This window comes from Malus sylvestris, chromosome 2 (genome assembly GCF_916048215.2).
Source record: "Malus sylvestris chromosome 2, drMalSylv7.2, whole genome shotgun sequence".
Taxonomy (NCBI): domain Eukaryota; kingdom Viridiplantae; phylum Streptophyta; class Magnoliopsida; order Rosales; family Rosaceae; genus Malus; species Malus sylvestris.
Window position 1 is genome coordinate 9,376,756 of NC_062261.1, and position 23,469 is coordinate 9,400,224.

At 35.4% G+C, this 23,469-nt stretch overlaps 2 protein-coding genes and 1 pseudogene across 7 annotated transcripts; 1 reads left to right on the forward strand and 2 right to left on the reverse strand.

Annotated features, from left to right (window-relative positions):
- Positions 1-7,579: 7,579 nt before the first annotated feature.
- On the forward strand, positions 7,580-13,425 carry LOC126591042 (protein MID1-COMPLEMENTING ACTIVITY 1-like). Of its 6 annotated transcripts, none has more exons than XM_050256619.1 (10): positions 7,580-8,037; positions 8,119-8,214; positions 8,393-8,491; positions 8,607-9,071; positions 9,703-10,103; positions 10,384-10,493; positions 11,227-11,298; positions 12,311-12,417; positions 12,642-12,738; positions 13,005-13,425. In XM_050256619.1, the coding sequence occupies exons 4-10, from the start codon at positions 8,673-8,675 to the stop codon at positions 13,055-13,057; spliced, it is 1,239 nt and encodes a 412-aa protein (XP_050112576.1). In that variant the 5' UTR covers positions 7,580-8,037; positions 8,119-8,214; positions 8,393-8,491; positions 8,607-8,672; the 3' UTR covers positions 13,058-13,425. The 6 variants fall into 6 exon arrangements, with proteins under 6 accessions (XP_050112576.1, XP_050112559.1, XP_050112550.1 ...); XM_050256602.1 differs by having other exon boundaries at positions 8,131-8,214; XM_050256593.1 differs by having other exon boundaries at positions 7,581-8,037; positions 8,393-8,518.
- A 1,341-nt stretch (positions 13,426-14,766) lies between these two features.
- LOC126591070 (oleoyl-acyl carrier protein thioesterase 1, chloroplastic-like) lies at positions 14,767-17,216 on the reverse strand. The gene is made up of 7 exons (XM_050256632.1): positions 16,617-17,216; positions 16,223-16,356; positions 16,028-16,141; positions 15,743-15,838; positions 15,552-15,639; positions 15,408-15,476; positions 14,767-15,312 (listed from the first exon to the last, which is right to left on the reverse strand). Exons 1-7 carry the CDS (start codon positions 16,977-16,979, stop codon positions 15,037-15,039), a joined length of 1,140 nt encoding a protein of 379 aa, XP_050112589.1. The 5' UTR covers positions 16,980-17,216; the 3' UTR covers positions 14,767-15,036.
- Positions 17,217-17,357: 141 nt separating this feature from the next.
- On the reverse strand, positions 17,358-21,525 carry LOC126591115 (uncharacterized; annotated as a pseudogene).
- Between the last annotated feature and the right edge of the window lie 1,944 nt (positions 21,526-23,469).

Genomic DNA, 23,469 nt, shown 5'->3' on the forward strand with positions numbered 1-23,469 from the left:
CGCCATCCAAGTACGATCTATTTATGAAAAAAATAAGGTGAAATGTGACAATTTCAGACATAATACGTTACACAATTAAAAACATATACAAATTTATGACCCAATATGTATACGATTTACATTGTTCGACTTATATTAATCAAATCTGAATTTTCTATAAGTGGTATGTGTTACTGTATTGTTATATTAGCTTCAATTTTTATTTTATTTACATAGATTAAATCACGAGTTGACACAAATACGAGACAACCCAAGTAACCCGTTTATTAAGCGAATTGGGTTGAATTGTTGGTCAATTGGGATAAGTTTTATGAATGATGATGTTGGCATGCAATGATGACCTTCCAAAATTTTCCTTTAATGCTTTTACCCCAAACTCCTCCCCACTCAATCACTTTGAACAGGCCGATAAAGCGTATATATCCCCTCTAATTGAAGACCTTGAATGAATTGTACGACAAGTTGGCAAGTTTGCATGTGATGTCGAAAAGTAAAGTCCTGCATATGTTGAAACATGCCTTATGGGGTAGACACAGAAAAAAAGAAGATTTAAATATTATAATCTCATTTTAACTAATATCAAGGTTATTTGTGATAATGTCACATTCAGTAAAGATTTATGATACGTGTATAGGGTATTTCACATATGTCGTATTGTGTAAGTAGTAATTAACAAGTTGAGGATAATATTGTTGTTAACCATGTTATTGGAAGTGGGCATTTGGCCTGTCTCTGGTAATTTGAAATGGTATAAGAGCTAGGAAGTAGGCTTATATTGCCACGTAATAGGTGGGTCCCTTGGTCTCGTGCGATGATGATGGATCTCTTGGGGGCGTGTTGAAATGTCTCACATCATATAGAGACAAAGAAAAAGAAGAATTTAAATATCTTAACTCCACTCTAACTAAGAGCACTTCCAGTATGTAAAGGCTCCCCTTGGCATTAGGCAATTTAATCCCTCAAGTGAATAGTATATTGAATAACTCGTGCAATTCGTACTAAAATATTAGTATTTTTTATTTTATAAAGTAACAAAAAAAAATTAATTTCATATAGGTTTTTATCCGATATCGTCACGCCACGTGTCGTTATCCGAAAATACAATTTTTGTGAATAGATTTCGATAAGATTTTTAACCAATTCCGTTGCGTGACGTGTCCTTACCTGTTTAGAATCATTGAAAATATTGAAATGTGGTGTAAGGTGGGAGAAAATGGTAAGGTATTTATAATATATATATATATATATAATTTTTAAAATTTTAAGATTTTTGAAATTTTTTCGAATTTTAAATTTTTTTATAACTTAATTAATTTGAACCATTGGATTACAAAAAGTTGAAAATCCAACAGTTCAGATTGTGACACTTGGCCCACCGTAACATTTCTAATTTATTTTTAAATTTAAATCAGAAAAACTAGACCGTTGATCTGGAAATCAAATGGTCCAGATTCAACGTAACTGAATGAGGCTGACATGCGGGCCCCATCGTCTGAAAATGTGTCGGAGACGCACCTAACGCAAATATTTTTTATTATCACTTCCCCCTCAAACACTTGGGCCTTGGACTTCCACCTGACCTCTCCCTATGGCTCCCCCTTAGCCCAATTACCCTGTTGGGCTGGTGCGACTTTAGGGGGGTAAATGGATTGGATTTGTTACCAATCTCCATGGCAATATCCCACAATAGAGTTGCTCTAATAATGAGGTCTTTTATTATAAAACTTCACAGCCCCAAATTGAAGACATTATCAATGTTTTTGTCTCAATCCAAAATCAAATGTCCAAAGACATGTTGGCGTATTCTCAACCGTATTTCAATCTTGAATTTTCGAAGTTTCTTTAATTGCGGGCTACTTAAAATGTTATTTTCAAAGTTTAATTAGCAATCCTTGTCCTTAATTGCTTTTTGTTAAAGGAAAAAACAAGTTAGAAGAATGAAAGAGATTGATTCAGATATTAGGAATTGAATTGGATAAACACACTTGTAGGACAATGCAACAGCATAAATGAAAGGCACGGGCTGCCAGAGAGGACCACCTATAAGAAGTGGTTTAGATTGAATGAGAGTACCGAGTACATACAAATTGAGTAGACATTGACATTGTTACTTTTAGGAGAAATTTTCAGTGTGTTAGAAATACAGTTTAGTACACCAAATGTTATAATAAGTGGTTTTTTTTTTCAGGTACCTAACCACTTATATTATGACATTTAATCTACCGAACTGTGTTCTTGACATACTAAAAAATTTCTCCGCATTTAAGTATTCACCAACTAAGTCCCATATCAATGATGTTTATTTGGCATAGGGCCCTTTTGGGCACGTAATTGTCAATGGTTGTGACTAGGCAACCAGAAATGTGACAAGGCAACCAGAAATGTGACAAGAAAATTATAAATGAAAAGGTAGCTGATCACATTTTACTAGTGACAGTTGTCTATGTGCGAGTTATCGACTCTAATAATCATATTCCATCATAAGAACATCACTGTGCATCCCAACTTTAAGGTTGCCTCCGTCCTTGTTCACTCTGTTGTAACATATACATCCCCACCACAATAACGTCACAACCCACCCCTAAAGTTTTAAGATTGGCTCCGTTCATGTTCACATAATACATATGATGACTGAGATATGTAAATTAGCACCTAATGAATGAGATTAGAAGATTAAAGATATAATCATGAGTAAGTTATTCTCCAATTAGCACATTGTTTTCCAAACATCTAGACTAATTTTTGCTAATGGGTGCACATCATTGGGTAAATCATTGATTTTTCTTCCATTTTTTATTTTTTATTTTATTTTTTACACTTTCGTCCCCCATTATTCAACGAGAAAGTAATCTTGGGGGCAATTTGGAAAACTCAAATGAGATAGTACATAGATTCTTCATTTATATTGTATTATATGTAAAGCAAGGGTGCCACCAAAAGGAAGTGGTTACAAGACTTATGTCACTATCTTTGAGTAGCAAAAAGTGATCAATTATTGAAACCTAAGTAGTGTGAACTAATTAGAAAATAATTTATTAAACGCAATTCGTTGTTCTTGATGAACTGTAATGAACGGTATCATGAATCTCATATGGTCAAAATTATCACTAGGACGAACTGTCAATTTAGTCTCTAAATTATCATTTGAGTGAAAATTAGGTTTGTAAACTATTATTTCAAGAAAAATTAGTCCTTAAATTACAAAAATCTGGCAATTACATCCCTGATATTATATTCGAAGTTATTAGATTCAATTTTTCATCAATTTAATTAAAGGAAAACTAATGAAAAAGGCTTGAAAACTTTGAGTTTTAATGATAAGGACAAAATAAAGGGTAAAGTGAATAGTACCAGGATTGACTTTTTAGTGTAAAAATGTGGTTTTTCGTTAAAGTGAACAGTACCGGGTGCTTTTCGTTAAAGTTCCCTTTAATTAAGTCATGTTACTTGCATGTGATACATATTGAAAGATAAATTAGTAATATTTAACAAAGAAATAATGAATAGGGTTAACTTTAGAGGGTAAATTAGGCGTTAGATTTGTAAACCTATATAAAATGTTAAAGGTGTTTAAGCGAGAAAATGACAGTATTACACTTTAAGTGTGTCAATTGACTTAAGTTGACGAAAAATTGGATAAAATAACTTTGAATATAATAGTATGGATGAAATTATCAAATTTTAATAAATTTAGGGACTTATTTTACAGAAAAAAATAATTCAAGAACTTAATTTTCATTGAAATTATAATTCATGGACTAAATCGTTTATATTTGTCTTATGTTCAGCCGATCGAAGTTTTATCACAATGACTAGTAGTTTTCTTTCACAAATTTGTTTGGTAATTTCTTAAAATCCACGTGATCAAACATATAGACAAGACAACTAGTAATTAGGCCAAGGCAAGCTGTACCTCCATTTGCCTTTGCAAATTGCAACCTCCTTCCTCCACAAAATTAAAACATATAAAATTACACAAATAAAACCATAAAAAATTGGTCACATTGGCAGCACTCAAAAGGGTCCAAACTTTTGCAGTTATATCACATAAATTATACTCCCCAAAGGCCAAAGGCAGAGAAATAAAAATACATTTTCTGATATGGTTTGCTGCCACAGCCTGTACCCTAGTGCCAGCCAAACTGTTGCACCTTGTTTTTGTTGGAAAGGGATCACTTAATTCTCTTCATCAAATAATCTGAACCATTGAAATTTGATCAAACATATACAAATACGAGCCAACTCTAAAAGTTATAATAATTTTAACCATTTGATCAAATTTCAAGAATCCAAATTATTTCATGAGGAGGATTAGGTGGAAGGAATCCAAAGAGGATTCATTTCCGTTTTTATTGGGGACACTTAATTTTGGGCTCACCTATTTGCTAAATTGCTAATACAATTTTAATGTTAATCGTACATTATTTTCATGCCTTTTGGCACGGTAGGCAGCACCCGAGTTGTACTTTTAGTGGAAGTACCACCCAACCCATTTGGCACTGAATTGGTTTGCTGCTAGTCTAATTTACCTAATTCGCACTATTAAGTCTTTTTGGGTAGAAGGGCTTTTATGACTTGAGTAAATCGTCACATTAGTGTTCAGTACCAATAATACAAGAATATATGTTAGTTTTTTTTTCTTCTACTTGTTCTTATGCTATGAGTACAAAATACTATTGTGATAGTATATTCGTGTCACACAAATTATATTTTTTGTGAGTCCTTGCAACTTTTAGTTTGTATGAGATAAGAATAGGGTTTTGCTATTTCCTTTCCAAGATTACAAATGAAGGGGAGTGTATTCAATTAGGATTTTGAGAGATTTTAAATTTTTTAATGAATCTAGAGGTATTAAATCAGGATTTTAAGTGATTCTCTCAAATTTAATGTGTATTCAATCAGGATTTTAAGATAGTTTATTAAAATTCTTAGAAATCCAAGTGTATTCAATTAGAATTTTAAAGAAATTTATAACATTCCAGGTGTATTCAATTAGAATTTGATTTAAAGAATTTGAAAAAGTTAATGAATTAGAGGGAATTAGAGAGATTTTGTAATGTATTTTAAACATCCACAAATCTCATATCTCCCCATTAGATTTCAAAGGAATCAAATAAAAAAATTTACATGAATCTCTACAAATCAATTAGACTCCATAAAAATCCATGGATTTATAAATCCATTGAAATCTCAAATTCCCAATGTCTAGGTTTAAAATATGCATCAAAGTATTGGGTAAAAATAGGTTTCTTTCACAATGTTTTGATGCCAAATTATGTTAACATTGTTTTATTTATAGGCCATTTGATAACTATTTTATTTTCAGTTTTCAATTTTCAGTTTTTAATATTTACTTTAAAAAAAAAAACTGAAATCTAGGCCATTTGATAACTATTTTATTTTCAGTTTTCAATTTTCAGTTTTTAATATTTACTTTTTTTTTAACTGAAACCTTGTTTGGTAATAACTACTTTTTGAAAACTGCAAATAAAAAACTAAAAACTAGTTTTCAGTTTTCATTTAAAGTAGTTACCAAGTTTAAAATTAAATAAAACTGAAATGATTATCAAACAGGCCTAAGTTTTTCAAACCAATTGGACGTTAAATTAGTTAGTTATACTTTATTGAATATTTTTTTTTTATAACGATGAAACAGAGCATTGAGTTAAGTCATACAATAAGTCAATCATAATTAAGTATCAAAGTCAAACCTGAGTGCTAGTGGTGTGAATGTCATTTAATTTTGTATACAAAGATATTCTACTCTAAGGGCACTAGGACACCGGAGGTGTTAATCTAAGAAGAGAAGAATTTTGTTAGGCCACGCAACGGGTACCACTAATTGAATATCAAATCCAACACACATATAATATGTTGTTAGCTAAATAGGGATTCGTATATTTACAATTCGGACACGCTTATGTTAGTAACATTTTATGTCCGAACTTATAATATCAATTGATATTGCACATAAGGTAGCATTTGCTTGCGTTAATGTTATAATTTCATTACTTCTCACTACAGTGAGCCCTATTGACATTGATATTAGGCCTCGTTTGGCACGCTGTATAAAAGGTCGGACAGTAATACTAATACAGTATCAGTTATTTGGTGCTCATATGTACTAATTAAGCATTGGATAAATTAAATCGGTTCCACTACTTCTGTACCGTTTGAGCCGCCAAATGAGGCCTTATTTAATATTTGTTGTGAAAGCAAATATCATACCCCTCACAAACTACACTATCATACCACCACCTAATTTGGATTAGGAGTGGAATTAACATGGAATAATTTAGTGCTTAATACCATTTCCCATGTTTTTCTCTTAATTGGGATTATGGAGTTAACGTGAATTAGGGAGACAGAGGAGAGCTATCCGCAATCAGCGGGGGTTATGCTGCAAAACAAATTATTATAATTTTTTGAAGATCTTCAAATCATATATGTTCATTATATATTGTGCGGTAAAAAATTATTATAATTTTTTTAATTTAAACTTAAATATAAATTGTATTTGACGAAAACTGATCGCACGATATACGATGAATATATATAATTAGAAGATCCTGAAATTCTCATAAAGAAAATTCGACGAGAATCATCTCTCGCAAAACAAAGGTTACACGTGGCAGTGGTTCATGTGCAGTTTGTCGTCGTCGGACATTGGGTCCACATGGCAGTTGCTAGAGACTGGATGTTGAGCTTTTTTTAGTATTGGAATATGCGGGTCTACCGGTTTATAGTTGACAACAGTTAAATGACGCTTTTGACCTTTTCCCCTTCTCAATTACCTTGTCGGTTGAGCTTCATTTATTCCTCTACCGCCCCAGCCTGTCACCTTGTTTTCATCGATAAAACTTTTTCTAAATATCTACTTTTACTGCTTTTTGTTTTTATCTTTTGACTAAAATGTATGTAGGGTAACAATTAGTAAAGGTATAATTTCTTATTTGTCACGGTTCGGTTTAGTTTTTTCGGTTTCACGGTTTTTATTGCTCATTCCTAGTTTTCTCGTGCATTTCCAATGAAAGATACCCTAATAAAAGTAGCACAAAAAAATAAAAAAATAATAAAGATGAGCAGGTAGAATGTTAAATCTGTTCATAACTAAATAGGAGAACAACGCTTAAACAACTTAGCTAAGATTGATTTGTGTAATATGTTTATGTTTTTTTTATACGTACAACATTTACAAAGGTCATTAAAATTAAGGAGCCCCAAAAAATAAAGATCCTATGCGGTCGTACGGCTCGTCTACCCTCAGGGCCGGCCCTGCATAGCCCATGGCCATAAGGTTTCCATTTTAACCAAAAAAACTAGCCAAATTGGAATTGCAGTCATCACTACTTTATGTTAATTATTGGAACTGACGTAATATTATATTTAAAGATTAGAAAGAAAGAAAATATGTTTAAGGACCAGAGTGAAATTAACACGAATTCCGTGGGTAAATGTCAAATAACTCCCAAAACAAAAATTTGGCGCAAGTATTAAACCGCCACCTGGCGAACCTCGCCGGTACCCCCAGGCGGGGGGGGTGATTGACACTTGGCCAGCTTCGTAAAATCGATGGCGGAGTATGGACAAATTCGTCTTTCAACACCAGCACCACTAAATCCTAGGCTGGCGTGGTGCGGTGGGTACGATTGGGATAGAGAGAGAAAGAAGATAGAGAGATAGAGAGAGAGAGAGAGAGGGAGAGATTGCTTTGCTCAAACAATGCACGGACAAATCACACCGAAGCAGTGAGAGAGAGTAGAGAGAGTGAGTGGGAGTTTCCATCAGAGCTCTCCTTCAATCTATCTATTTGTCTCTCTGCTCAAAATCTTCCAAAATCCACACACAACCAGAGGAGAGAGAGGGGAGGAAGAAGGAAGAATCAGCTCGTTCCCGCAAAGCAATGCCTGCACCTTTTCTCCTTGTCCCAGATTTTTGACGTTTCTTTTCCGTTTCTTTGCCGTTTCATGCAATAAGTACGCCGACAAAAGCCCTCGAAGTTGCTAGAAATTACACCACCAACCTGCTCGCAGAGAGGTGAAACAAACGCTCGTAGCCTCCTCACTCTCGTTTGCATTTTCAATTTTCTCTCATTTCTCTGATTCTGGAGCTTTAAAGCTTTTGTTGCAGGTTTTTTTTGTTTGGCAAATTAGAAAAAAGAAAAACGCCGTTGTCTCCTACCGACCGGAAGCTGAAGAACGGCGGCGAATAACAGTGAGTTGACGGCGATATATTTATATTTTTTTTCAGTATCTTTTTGTTTTTATTTTTTATTTTTTGTATATTTTTGGTCGCTTTTGTTTATTTGAGCTTTGAGAAAGCGAGTCAAGAAGCGTAAAGGTGAAAATTGGAGATTTCGTTATCTGATTTTTTTGGTTCTTTTTGGCTTTAGTTGAAATGCACTTTCATTTTTAGCTCTCGAGCTCCGAAACCTGAAGATCTCCGATCGAAATGCGATTTCGTTGCTGAAAATCTTGCAAATTTCGCCGAGGTTTTGATTTTTCGGCAATTTTTCAGAGTAATTGCTGCTTTAGAACTTCAATTTTGGTAGTTATGTCTTTGATTAGATTGAAACCGAAGTGATTATAATGAAATGCAATCTGTAGCTGTGGGCCTGTGCTAAGTTTACAAAAGCCGAAAATCCGGAGTTTGCTGCATTGGGAGAGGTGAAAATGGCGTCGTTCGGAGAAATGGCAAATGTGGCTCAGTTGACGGGCGTAGATGCGGTGAGGCTGATCGGAATGATTGTGAAGGCGGCGAGCACAGCGCGAATGCACAAGAAAAATTGCAGGCAATTTGCGCAGCATTTGAAGCTGATCGGGAACTTGTTGGAGCAACTGAAGATCTCGGAGCTTAAGAGGTATCCGGAGACGAGGGAGCCTCTGGAGCAGCTAGAGGAGGCTCTGAAAAGGTCTTACATTTTGGTCAGTAGCTGCCAAGACCGGAGCTACCTGTATTTGCTTGCAATGGGGTGGAACATTGTGTATCAGTTCAGGAAGGCTCAGAACGAAATCGATAGATACTTGAAGCTCGTCCCTCTGATTACTCTTGTGGACAACGCTCGAGTCAGGGTATTGAATTTTTCGGATTATTGTTTGTTCTTTTTTCGTTTTTCATGTTATTGTCATTGGTTTAATAATTATTATTATATTTTCGGTTTCCTCGTTTGCTTTGTGGTCTAATTGATGTGTGTGTGTGTTGCAAGAAAAATTTGCGATCTTCTTTGAAATTGGATAATAGTTTGATTGTCTTTGTTTTGGTGTTTTGAGTAGGTTAGGTATATCAGCAACTTGATGGAAGAATTAAGCAAACGGAAGTAGTTTGTATGAAGCTTTTCGTTGTTCATGATTTATTTTATTTACTACGACTTACTTTTGTTTTCCGATGATATATAAAATGACACGGATTGGGCAATGAACCTTGATAGGCAGTTTCTGACATATAGGATTATCGCATCTATACTTTAAAGTTTAAACTAAAGTCTAAGAATTTGTAATTATGAAATACAATTAGCATTATATTTGTTCATTAACAAGCATGTAAACTCCTTTAACTTTGCTTTGCCTCCGGATTTACTGTAATTTACATTTGACCCATTTGAAAGTAGATTAAATTAATTGCCTAAGATTGTATTTAACTATTCCTGCTTTTCTATAACAGTTTAACATGATTTAAGTCCATTCATTTTCCTCTCAACTACAGGAAAGATTGGAATACATTGAAATGGATCAATGTGAATACACATTGGATGAGGAGGACAGAAAGGTACAGGACGTGATCCTTAAACCGGACCCCTCAATACATGACACTGTAGTACTGAAGAAAACACTTTCATGCTCCTACCCAAAATTAGCTTTTAACGAGGCGCTCCAAAAGGAAAATGAAAAGCTTCAACTTGAACTACAACGGTCGCAAGCTGCTTATGATGTGAGTCAATGTGAAGTAATTCAGCGTTTGCTAGAAGTGACAGAAACTGTTGCTGCAGAGTCTTCCCCTGAAAAAAATATTGAGAAAGTAGACCGCAGTCATTCAGATGCCAATAAGGAGAAAGAACATTCATCTAATGAAAGCTATAAAAAAAGTGAATCTCGCAAAACTTCAAGGTTAGTTTTCGGCATTTTTATTACATCTGTAATTTCTGTCTAGTAACAGTACAGTTCAAATTTCAGTGTTACAAATAGTAAATGTAAGAATGGTGATGCATAAGCTAGTTTCAATCTTGGAACTTCTCAACGTTGATCGATTGCCCTCAGTCAGATATGTCTGACGAGCAGAGATAGATATCATTATGCTAGGGATTTGATGTTCCCATTTCTGTATGCACTCAGATCACTGTCTTTCTTGGGGTCTTTGCGTATCTGACGTCATAATTTGTATATGCAGAAACACGTCTTCAGTTTCTTCTAGACATGATTTGTTGTCAACTAGAGGTTCACATCGAAATGAAGAATGGAATACTGATCTACTTGGATGTTGCTCAGAACCAGCTCTGTGTAAATTCTTTATTCTTTTAGACTATTCATGACTTGAATTTATAATCAAAGTGTTATTGGATTTGGGTGCCTTTAATTCTCCTTTCTTGCTCCACATGCTTCTGTACACTGCACGATATCTAGCAGTAAGACTTTACCCTTTTTTTTCTTCTCGTCGTGTATCTCATACAGTGCGTTGGTTTTTGGACCTTGCCCCATGTAATGAAGGCATGGGATAGGTCCAATATTTTTATAATCAAATTATACCATTCAACCCAAACGGGAAGGAAATGTGAAAAAAATAGGGCTTCAACCGTTTTCGTTAAGAATATTTATTATTCTCAGTATTACTATAGTTTTATTAGTATTTCAATTAACTTGACTAAAAATTTGGATTGATCGGAGTTTCTTACAAATTGGTCTATTGACTGATCCTGCTGGGTTGAGTTCAATCTTCCAAATCCATTGTCTCTGCTTATGATAACTCCACCTACTCATGCACATGCGATGCACGTGTTTAGATGATTTTTATTTTGATGTCGTTTTTTTCATGAGTCTAGGGTGCATCACAAATTAAGTTCTGTGATATGTATAATATTACTTTCATATAAATGTTCTGGCATATGATCAAGGTTGGGGTGGTCAAACATTACAGTCATTAGACACAGAAGATTTACATCATCCCATATATTAAGTGATTCAAGGGCAAACCATGCTGTGTATGCTAAAGTTTTGCCGATTATTTTCTTTGCAGGTATAAAGACATTCTTCTACCCTTGCGGGACGTTTTCAAAAATTGCTTCTGCGGCAACTAACAGGCCTATGTGTGAGTTTTCTCTGGATTATCTAAACCTAGTTCGGTTTTTACATGTTAAACTATTAATATACCTGAAAAGCTTAGGAATGGCTAAACAATGTATATCAACCTTACACGCTCCTCACGTGTGTCCTCATTATGCATGTGGAGTGGGGGACAGAAAACATAGGTGTGCAGCCCCATTCGGCCTCACTGTCAGCTAAAATATTACTGAGGAATGGGGGATGAGGGACTTTGAACCCAAAACAACTTATTTCAAAGCTCTAATGTGAATTTAGAAAGATTGATAGCCTATTGGATTAGGCTATATCTGAATGCTCTTTGGCATTAGTTTTTAAGTCTTTTGTACTTTCACAGTACGGAGTTTAAGTGACTGATGTCTTTAGCCTTCAGTTTTTATATTCCAGAAAAGCAGCGGATGTTCAATAGGATTGCTGACTTTTACTTTGTGGAAAAAAAACTGGGCGATCCACTTGTGATGCCATCTTTGGTATAGTTTATAATAAATCCCTGTATGGACCCAGAACAAATGCCAATTGTACATTGATGTTGATTTTGTGATAAAATCTGGATTGTAATGTTGCCTGATTGATGATTCGAACAAGTCCTAAACGAAAGATTGCATGAACTAGCTGAAGAAGTTTTCATTTTTCTCATGCTACTGAGTACTGACATTAAAATGAGAGGACACTTCTAGAACCATCCTTTGGAAGGTTTACATGACATTCTGGTGACAGCTCATGAGTTGTGACTGCATTATTTTTGTGGTGGGCAGTGATTTTGAATGTTAAGTTGATTTGATTTAGGGTAGATATTTTTTTATGGCTTGTTGAGTACATACATAGATTGTTCCGTTAATTCTAGCTATGCCCTATGTTTTTATATTATTTCTCACTTTCTATGGTTAAATAAAGTTGCAACTGGGTGTTTCTGTTTTGGCCGCTGTGATATTGACGTTCTACACATGCTCTTTCTTATACCGTTGGAAACTCATACCGAAATTCTTTTCATTGATTATCAGCTTCAGCAGAAGCATGTAATGAATTGATGGCTTATTCGCTAGTATTGTCATGCTGTTGCTATACGTGCTGCATTAGAAGGAAACTTCGCAAGACGTTGAATATCTCGGTAATTCCTTTCCCATTTTCCTCACTTAAGTAAAATCATAGTATCTTCGCAACTGCTTGGTTTGATCTTGTAGGTTCTGGGAAGCATATTGAGACATGAAACGAACAATATGATCATTTTACTGTGATAGTTATGACCTTGGTTTTATAGCTCCACATTCTAATATGTTATAATCCAACATGAAGAACCAACATTTACGGTGATAAACCTCCATTCTTTGACAGGGGGGCTTTATTGATGACTTCCTTTCTCATTTTATGTGCTGCTGCTGTGCCCTTGTCCAAGAATGGCGAGAAGTTGAAATACGCGGCGTTCATTATGGTAAGTGCCCCTTATGCTTCAAACTTTATATCTTTACTCAAACCTCATCATAATCTTACCGTCTCTAATATCACTTGGAAGTGAGAGGTCTTAGATTCAAATCTCGTGGATGGCGAATTCGATATCAAATTAGGCTGCTCATTGTGTGGCTTAGCCGAACTCCCCCGCCCTTAGTGTAAAAATATCGATGTACTAAAAAAAAATATCAGGCCGATTGCTACTTCTAAGCCAATATGCAAATTGTTTGATATAAAACCAACTTGCAGGTGCCGAGAAGACAAAAGTAAGCCCCCCAGCCTCACAGTACATGGAAGCCTGAATGATAAGGAAAGCACAGCTCCGTGTTTTGGAGATTCATCTACTTTGAAAGACATACGTAGAGGTAATGGCTAGTTGCCAGGTTACAGGAACCCTACTTTGGAAGTTTATGCCTCGTTAATTTTCCCATATGTAAATTAGCTTTTTTTTTCTCTATATTTTTTTTTAAAAATTTTTAGATTCAGCACATTCTGTATCATAGATACCTGGTTCCCTTTTTTTTCTTTTCCCCATCTTTCATATACAAAGTAGCTTTTTCTATACTTTATTGGGGTTTGATGGGTCCACCACGCTTATTGTACGGGGGAATTTTATTTGAACTCATACAACTTCTTTCTACATCCAATTTACTTTTAATTAAACTATCAATATCTCTTTAAATCTAAATTTATTACCTAAACTATCCTCATAAACTAATTTAATATATAAATTTATCTTTACATCCATTTAAAAAATAAAAACTCAAAATTGGTCTCTCTCGCACCCAATCCTTTTATTTTTTTACTGATTTTGCTTAATCTCATATATGTAGTCGACAACATGGCCAAGAAACGGTGCTTTTCATGGTACCCCAATTTCATCCTTTCACTATGCAATTATGATTATTATTATTAATCACAGGAGATGGTCCTTGTGGGCTCACCACTGCAACTGCAACTGCATGCGTATTGTTTAATTAATCCTTTATTTGCTAATTTTTCTTAATCTCATATAGATAATTAAAAAAAGAGATTTTTTTTTTATAATCTTATACCTGTTTTTACTAGTAATAATGCTTTGAAAAGGTGCTGATTTTGTTCCTAAATTCTAAAAAAAATTGAAATCAAATGAAAAAAAAACTTGAATAAATCGATCATATTTTAGTTGGAGGATTCAAAACTTCAAAATCATCATCCATCGGCAAAATAAGCTTGTTTTCTCTGTAAAAGTGTCTTAGGGTTTTAATTAGAATAAATGTATGATAAAAATTATGTGATGGTAGGGTTTGATGTCATGTTTGGATTTGATTATTGGTTGTGGGTTTATTAATAAATTTTAGTTTTATCATTAATTTTATCTTGTACTCGATGATAATTATACCGTAAGATAAAAAAACACAATTCACATTTAAAATTTAAGTTCCGTGGGTTTGTACTGTTGGTTTGAAATTAGGTTGATCTAAGTCCATTGATAAGCTTTAATGGCCATGGATTTTCATGGTTTCGTGACGATAAGGGTTTCTGAATCTGAAGCAGCATTTAAGTTTGAAGGTTGATGGTTTTGGAATTTGATACAACTTTAACTATATTGAGAAGAGGAGTAGCATTTTATGCACTTGGAATTTCAATTCCTCCTAAGCTTTTGGAATTTGTCTTTGGGAATGGACTTTCCATCAATATTCCTAGAGACTAGGACCCTTGGGTACTCATTAGATAATACTATTTTCATGTTTGGATTGTGTAGCGTTAGAAAGTAGTCAAAAATGATCAATTTTCAAATCTCAATTGTGTCTTCCGTATTTCATTTTTGACTCATTTTGTGTCAATCTTTGATTTTTATGTCGTCGGTTTTTGATTTTGGATCAGTTCAACAATTGAGTTAGCACGGGTTAATCCCAAAGGGCAATGAGGAAGACGAAATCGAAAGAGTGCAAAATGACTTTTTTAAAGTCGTAATAACATCTTCACCTATCGAACTCGTTATTCACTGAAGTTACTGGCCAAATACGACTAACAAATCAAAGGAAACCAGCACAAAAAAATGGTCACATAAGTATTACATTTTGCAACTAAAATCCAAACCTTACGTTTCCACTCTAACATGACAGCTACAATTTGGAAGAAGAGGAGAATTGGAAATAATAAAAAAAACTGAGATAAGAAAATATGGCAGATGACATCAACTAGGAAACAACCTTCGCATACAAGGGACAAAAACAAAGGGAAACAGAAACAAAAATCAACCCTAAAACCGGCGAAACCAAGGCATAAGATCATTTCCTCATCTTGCATGTTTTTCTCTCCAGATAGTTCGCCCTCGGTTTATTTCTGAATCATCGCCCGCTGATCTTAGTAGATGCAAATACTGACGGTAGTCCTTATCATCTTCTGTTGCAGCAAGGGATCCGTTTGTTCCGTTACCTGAAAGAGCTGGAGCATCGTCGAAAGGTTCAACGCTGGTAAGGGAATCAACCATGTCATCCCGTTGACACTCCCGCCTGTAATCTAAGGTGATTGCTTCCAGTTCATGGCTATCGATGAGTTCTTGAGGCATGCTCTGTAAAAGAAATATAACATCTCCTATGTGACCAAAGATAACTTAAGGCCGTAGAACCCACGAAACAAAATTATGAATTAAACATATACACCAACCTCAAGAACCCATCCGATGTAAGCAACATTATTAACATGTTGATTCATGTCAAGATCAGCTCTCCTCGGCTGCGAAATTAAAGCATACTGAGAATACTCAAAACAATATTGAGAACTTAAAAAAGGATTTGAAGAAACACTAACCACAACTCCCAGTCTGGAATACTGTGCAGGATCTTCCAGTTTGGGAATTTTCCTCAAGCTATTATTGTTAGGTTCTGGAAACGCTAATCTATCGATGTCAAGACAAGAAACCAATCAAAAGATTGTCCAAGAGGGATAACCTTATCACATATATACGATGCAGTCATCCAAACAGAAAAAAGGGCCTTTACCTCAGTTCTCGCGGAGCAAAAACTAAGTGCTCTTCCCTAACATCGTCGCTGACTTTCTGAAGTCGCCTAGTGTCTTGGTTCATCATCACCCACTTGCTGAAACCATCTCAGAATTGCAGAAAACATTCAACAACTTCTTCAAAAGTGATCTTCAATGCAATAACATGTTTCTCCAACGTAAATTTCAATGTCGCGTGCAAAAAGATTAGTATTTTCCGTACTTATACCATGTTTTGATAAGCGTCCTAAAAGCTCAGAGTATCAAAACTCAGAAATAATACACACCTTGTCGCTCTTCCAATGACTTCACCGGTGGCATAGTCCTTGAGTATCCAATCGCGTCTAGTGCCGATTCTCCCTTCCCCTTGGCACCATGTTTCTATTTCAACGACATCACTCCTGCACCACAAACCCACAGTTTAAGTTTCGCTTTCGAGATTAGAAATCAAAACCCCAACAGTAATATAAGAGAACACCCACCAAGCTGGATATTTGTAGATTTCAATATGCATGCGAGCAGTAACCCATATGAGATGCATTTCCCTCATGGTAGTGGTGGTCGCAAATCCATCGGTCGAAAAGCCAACATACTGAGCATGGTTGCATCCTACCTCCTGCATCACAAATGTTCACATAAAAACGAAAATCATCAGAAGAAGACCGATTGTTTCCCCTACGAAAAAACTCAATTAGTCGATCCATAATGATCATTGAAGGGCTAATTGCCCCAAACAAAATCCAATCAACCAAATCGATACATTTCTACAAACCACAAAAATCGTATCCAAAAGAATGAACATTGCCCACAAAACTTCAAATCAAACCCAACAAACACACATTGAATCGAAACTAAAAGTTTCAACCTTCAACTCACCTGGATGAAATTAGCAATCGTCTCGACAGTGGCAGTCTTGTTAATCCCGACCTCATAGGACCTCACTATAAAGCACTCCTTGTACGATTTCCCGTCATCCGCCATGCTCCCCTTCCTCAGCCGGTTTGCCAGGGTGACCGACCCGGATTTCGTCTCGACCCGTCCCGCCACGCTTCCGGCCCCCCGGTCCGATACGACGGCGAGAACCGGTGTTTTGGAAGGGGAAGCAGCGCAGGGGGCAAGAAATGGGCCGTCTTTCCGGCGGGGGAAAATTCGGTTGGGCTTGGGTGGGCCCAGGAAGCGGCATTGGGCAGCCACGCAGTGAATTTGGTCCACTCCACTGTACGTCGAGAGCTTCAACATTTTCTCTCCCTCTCCTCACGCTCTCTCTCTAGATTGAAGGAAGAGATCTATAGTGAAGGAAGAGATTTTGTGGCCGACAGGACCGAGGAAGAGGAGCCCCGGGACGGGAAACGCCACCGGGTCTGGAGGAATTTACTGGATTGCCACTGGATTCGGTGACGGTGATAACGATGGTGCGGAAACGACGACCTTTTGAAAACTCGAGGGGGGTTGGAGACAGAAAGAGAAAGCTTTTGGTTTCTGGTTGTAGCGAGAGATTTTTTTATTTCGCACGGGAAGTGAAGGGTGTGAAAGCTACGTCACGCTATTTATAGTACCAAATTATGGGGCTTGATTTATGGGACCTGATGCCAAGGAGATTCTTTTTAATAGCGGGGACTTTTTGGTCTCATTTGGCAGCTCGGACTGTATTGATTATTTTTGTCGAATATGATAAATAGCCACCGGATAGTACTGACTAAATTAGTATAGCGTTTGGTACAGTATCAAATTAATGACCGTATTATTTATACTGTGTTTGGTACTGAACCAGATAGGACAAGAGAAAAAAAAATTAACAAATCTTTCTTTGTTTGTTGAACTTTTCTCATATTTATACCTATTGAAAACCACACAATTTTTCAAATAACAAAGAAACATAGTAAATTCCATACATCAAATTCAAAAAAATTTCCAATAACATAAAAGAAGGTTCACAAAAAACAACTACAATCGTTACATTATATAATCCAACCACATATTCAAGTTCATAAAATATACAAATGCAAGTTGGTTTCAATAAGAAACAGGTTGTCCAAATAGCCAAAACATATGCATGTTGCTTTTAACAAAATATATGCATGCCCCAACTTTTAACAAAAGATATGCATGCTGCTTTTAACAAAATATATTGTTGTTGGTTTGAAATGTCAATTGCGGTTACTTTGTCTAAGTAACATGAGTACGAAAGCTTTTTTCATTGCACCATCCAAAGACAAGAATGTCCTCTCATTCTGTGGCTTTTCAAAAAGAATATTTAGTGCCTTGATTTGATCCTCAATAGAAAATCCATCTTTGACAATTCTGAAGCAATATTAGGTTTTGGATCCACTCCTTTCCCAAAAGCAACTTGTAAAACTTCACCCAACTTATCCACTGATTCAGAAAGCATTTCTTTAAATGCCACATCAATATCATTATCATTAGCAGCTCTCTTCCTTTTCCGGGTACTTGAATTGCTTGACCGTCGAGCAACAGAAGGAGAACTAGTCTCCACCTCATCTTCATCTTCATCTTCATCTTCATTAATGTGCTCAGGCTCATTCATCATCTCAGTAGGAGTTGCAACTCCTACTCCAGTTGCTCGGTCTTTCCCAAAAATAACATTCAATCTGTCATACAATGGAAACGATTTTCCTAGCCAGCCCTCTGCTTTTTTGTTAACCTGCAATGCGCAAACAAATCACATTATCCATAAAATACAAATAATCTTATTTTGTTCCAGAATGGGGCTAGAGGATATGGTTTGGTAGATACAATCATACTATTAAATTGTATGTAAAGGAACATGTTAAGTAATCAAATATGTAAAGTTAAATTCTAGTATTATGTTACAGAATTACCTTCACATAGGACTGCCATACTTCATTGCTATCAACCTCAATACACTTTCATACATCATTCCATGCAAAACCAGTTTTATTAACCATGTCATAAACTATTGCATAATCTTTTTTCCACCTCCTCATTTTGGACTCAATATGTGGAACTGCCTTTATATTGGCATTAGGACATTTGAAATTAATTGCAGTTTCAAATTGAGCCATTGTTCCGGGTTTGAAACAACCGTTATCACATCACAAATTCTTAACAACTGCATCCTCAAGTATGGACAGCAATGCATCTTCTTCATATTGTTTCCAAACCCTTCTACTTCCTTTTGGTTGACTACTTTGTTCACTTTCCATTCCTATAATTACATACACAATAAGATAGCATATAATCAACAGTGCATATAATTAATAGTAAGTGAAAAACCATAAGCAAATCATCACACTTTTTAAATAAATACATAACCAGGTCACACTTTGTTAAGTATCATAACCGAATACATAAGAAATCACTATTTGTTCAAATAACAAACCATAACCAAATGACAACATGCATATGTAAGAAAATTTAATCAAATCACACTTGTGCACGCCACTCATTGTACATATTCATGGCCAAAGTGTTTCTCCATGCAGTCCATTCTTGTGTAGGTTGAACAGTCTCAATCATATCTTCATCATCATCATTACTTTCAGATTCGTCCAAGTTTAGGATTTCATTTTCTATTGGATCAGCTGTCATAATTCTAAGTTGTGTTTTAATTGGGAAAAATGATGGACCTCTTAAGATGCTCCAACGCATTTTAAGTAGTCCAAAACATCTCTCAATGACATTTCTAGCTTGAGCATGTTTCATATTGAAATACTCTTCATGATTAATCGGGAGTCTTCTATTTCTCCACTACGAGAGATGGTAACGCACTCCCCTATACGGTGCAAGGTATCCTGGACCATTTGTATACCCACCATCCACAAGGTAGTAACACCCTAACACATCAAAAAATGTATATTACTATATATAAGAAAAATGAGGATTCAAATTACTAATATAAACAAAAAATCTATTGTTACCCGTGGGAACTTTTAATCCCGATGGTCTACTTATCGCATCTCGGAGTACTCTAGAATCAGAGGCCAACCCTTCCAAACCTGGGTACACAAATATAAAATTCATGTCCAGATTACAAACTCCCAACATATTGGTCGCAATCTCTCCCTTCCTCGATCGGTATCTTGGTTTATTTCGCTCAAGGACATGAACGTTAATGTAAGTCCCATCCAATGCCCCCAAGCAATTCTAAAAAAAATCATTAACATTAGTAAGCTCAATATATTTAATTACATTAATTTTAGAAGTAATTTTTATAAAATATGAAGAATACCTCAAACCAACTCCATTTAGGATCTGGGTAGGCATTAGGAATGGGTTCTGGCACTTTCAAAAGTCTACCTTGTAGCCTTAACACTCCATGTAGAATGGAATTGAAATACCTACTTATGGTCTCCCCCGATCGACAAAACCTACTCCCAATTGTACGATTCTTGACATGATGTGCAAGTATATGCAAAAAATGCAAACTTGTTCTTCCATTGTCACTACACCATCCAATTTTACTCTACTGTCGTCACGAAGCATCTGACATAAATAATGGAATGTTCTTCTATCCATTCTAATTTGGTTCACACACTGAACATCATCATATCCTATTATGCTATCTAAATAGGCTGACCCTACCATTCTCCTAACAAATGTGCGATTTCTAAGTGCAAGTTGCCGATTCCGCCTTCTAGCTGAGTTATGATTCATCATAAACCACATCATCAACCAAGTCACAATATTCAAGTACCACAACTTAACAATGAAGCATGCCACAATCTTTCTTTCATCCATGTCTAGTGAAAATATAAAATAACATTATTAGATAGTGGCAAAAAATTAAGTAACTGGAGCATGAATGCATAATAACACTGAAAACGGAAGGAAACATGTTAATAAGTCCTACCAAAAAATATGGTTGGAGCAAATATGGTCAACTAGGACATGGGGATTTTGAGGATCACCTTGTTCCTCACAAGCTAGAAGCCTTGAGTGACAAATTTATTTGTGAGGTGATCTCTTAGCTTTTAGACTCTAATATAATGCTTTATTGATTCGTATAAAGATACAAGCAACTTTGGTACTAGTTTTGAGTTAAGTTTCCTGCCTTGTGTTTTGTTAATTTGATATTATTTTTTTTCCCATTCTAATTTGGCATCTATGGTTGTCACGTATATATTCACACATATATATATCCAGATAAAAATTCCAATCAACAATTCAACAACCCTAGTCCGAAATTCAACAATTCAATGTCAATCAACAATTCAACAACCCTAGTCCGAAATTATTCACACATATATATATCCAGATAAAAAGTAAAATTCACATAAAAATTAAAAAATGGATAAAAGCTGAGAGGGAGTGATGCAAAAACTGAGAAGAACAACAATTGGGATCTAATTTTCGGGCCATAGACGGTGATGGGGAATGAGAGACAGAGAACAATTGGCTTACCCAATTGTCCGTATGGTTGCGTTGCGGCTGCGAGACAGTAAGTGAAACGGGAGCTGCGCCAGAGACAATTTGTTTAGGTAAGTGAACCTACACACTCCCACTCTACCCAATCATTAATTCTAATTAAAGTTAAACACCAACAACAAACCCAGAAGAAGAAAATTGAAAACCCTGAAATTCGACCCCAATAGCAAACCCTAAAATTCAAAAATTCTAATTAAAACACAAATTTACATAATCAATTGCATAATTAGAGAGAAAATAATAACTAGATTCAATCAATTGCAAGAAAAATAGGAGGAGGGGGAAGAATAGAGGGAGGGGCGGAATCCCAGAAGAAGAAAATTGAAAAGACGAAATGTGATTCAAACGAAGAAGAAGACTGTGAGAAGACATACCTGGGATGAGAGCAAGATGGCGTCTAGAGAGGAAGAGAGAGCACCTGGAAAGGAAGAGAGAGTGCCTGGAGCGGAAGAATTTGTCTGGAGAGGAAGCGGAAGACTGCGTCGGGAGAGAAGAGAGCCCGACTAATTATACCGTGAAAATGGATGGTATAAGCAAGCGGGTACACACCGTGTAAAAAAGGTGGGCCCGGATTATTTAATCCGGTGCTTATTTAATCCAAACTGTCACCAAACACCGTACACCGTATTATTAGTACTATCTGGTCCCTTATACGGTGTGCCAAACAGGGCCTTTATGAAGTATTTGTTACGTTACAGTTTAGCGTTGTATTTAATGTACATGATAAGCATTGTTAAAAAAATATGAGCTGATAAAGATTTATAAAAAGTTATACTTTTGAGAGAATTTCGTTAGTATTTTTCAAAAAATAAAGCACAAAAAAGAGTTATAAAAACTTGAAAAATAGATTGAGCACAAATTGGAAGTGATATATTCTACGTTTGTAGCAAGTTTCTAGGCCTAATTCAATCCCGCATTGGCAGGTAAAGAAATTTTTTTTGGGAACTTTAACAAAAAGCACCCGGTACTGTTCACTTTAACGAAAAACCACATTTTTACACTAAAAAGTCAATCATGGTACTATTCACTTTACCCTTTATTTTGTCCTTATCATTAAAACTCAAAGTTTTCAAGCCATTTTCATTAGTTTTCTTTTTTTTTTCCTTAAAATCATACGCGGAAATGTTTATTTATCCCACATCGAGAAAGGACAGAAAGAATTATCTTTAGTCTCCGCCGATTTATAGAGAAATCTATTAAAACTACAATTCACTTCACAAGACTCGACTCACTAACGTTATTTATAAAGTAATTGTAAATATCTGTCAAAAGATTCGCTAAGTAATTTACTAGTCGATAAATATGAGGGCAGGGACTCACATCTAGGCTATATAAGATATCGAGAATCCCAATAATAAGGGATCTTCAACATTTTATACCTATTTTTTTTCCAATATTGAGACCAAATCCAAGTCTTATAAGAAACATCGATTTTAACTAAATTAATGGAGGTAAACAGGCCAGAATGTTATTGTCCGGTTTGGTGTGGAAGGATTTGGCCTTAAATCTAAAGATAATGCTAGGAAGATTAAAATTTTAAACTAAATACACAAACTAAATGATGTATCACTTATAAAAAATAAACACGTTAACTAACACTTAAATAATAATCTAATAATTAACATCCACATCAGTTGGTAGCCTCATACTAGTACTCTACTACACTGTCTAATACTTTGATAGTTGTATAGCGACGTAGGAATACCGGAATCTCTACAACTGAGTGTTGTTTATCAATTCCTGAAAATCTCCAATTTTCATCATCAAGATGTTGGTTCATTAAATTAGGTTACATCTTGGAGCTCCAATGTCAGTCAGCTTTCATGTAAGGAGTTATTTCATGAAGATGAAAACATTTCTTGCATTCTTGTTTGTGCAAAGTTGACACAAATTTGAACGAGACTTGCCTACTGAAAAATCAGCAGCGGCCCCTGCTGATAACCAATCACAAATGGACAAATGTTCAAGTTGTTGATTTTTAATCACAACTTAAACACGTGTCCAGCTGTGATTGATCATCAGCAGGAGTTGTTGCTGATTTTTTCAGCAGCCAAGTTCTATCCCACAAATTTTGGGTAATAATCTTTGATATGAATCCAAACGAATGTTGATGTGATTTATTTCAATTCGGTTGGACTTGATATGTGATTTCTTTGAATTCATAGCTACTTTCTAGTCTATAAGTACTGATTTAGTACTGATGTGCTTTTATAAATAGAAAGTATCAAAAAAAGCTGAGCTCAAAAATGTGTTTGGTAAACACTTAAAAACATTTTATTTTCACAGTTTTGGGTGAAAAAAAGTTGAAAATGTGAAGCAACAA

Coding starts and splice junctions, on each gene's coding strand:
- LOC126591042 (XM_050256619.1), top strand. CDS start 8,673: ATGGCGTCGTTCGGAGAAATGGCAAATGTGGCTCAGTTGACGGGCGTA. Junction 9,072..9,702: donor TGGACAACGCTCGAGTCAGG/GTATTGAATTTT, acceptor TCTCAACTACAG/GAAAGATTGGAATACATTGA. Junction 12,739..13,004: donor AATACGCGGCGTTCATTATG/GTAAGTGCCCCT, acceptor ACCAACTTGCAG/GTGCCGAGAAGACAAAAGTA.
- LOC126591070 (XM_050256632.1), bottom strand. CDS start 16,979: ATGTTGAAGCTCTCGACGTACAGTGGAGTGGACCAAATTCACTGCGTG. Junction 15,839..16,027: donor GTCATTGGAAGAGCGACAAG/GTGTGTATTATT, acceptor AGATGGTTTCAG/CAAGTGGGTGATGATGAACC. Junction 15,640..15,742: donor TTTGCTCCGCGAGAACTGAG/GTAAAGGCCCTT, acceptor TGACATCGATAG/ATTAGCGTTTCCAGAACCTA.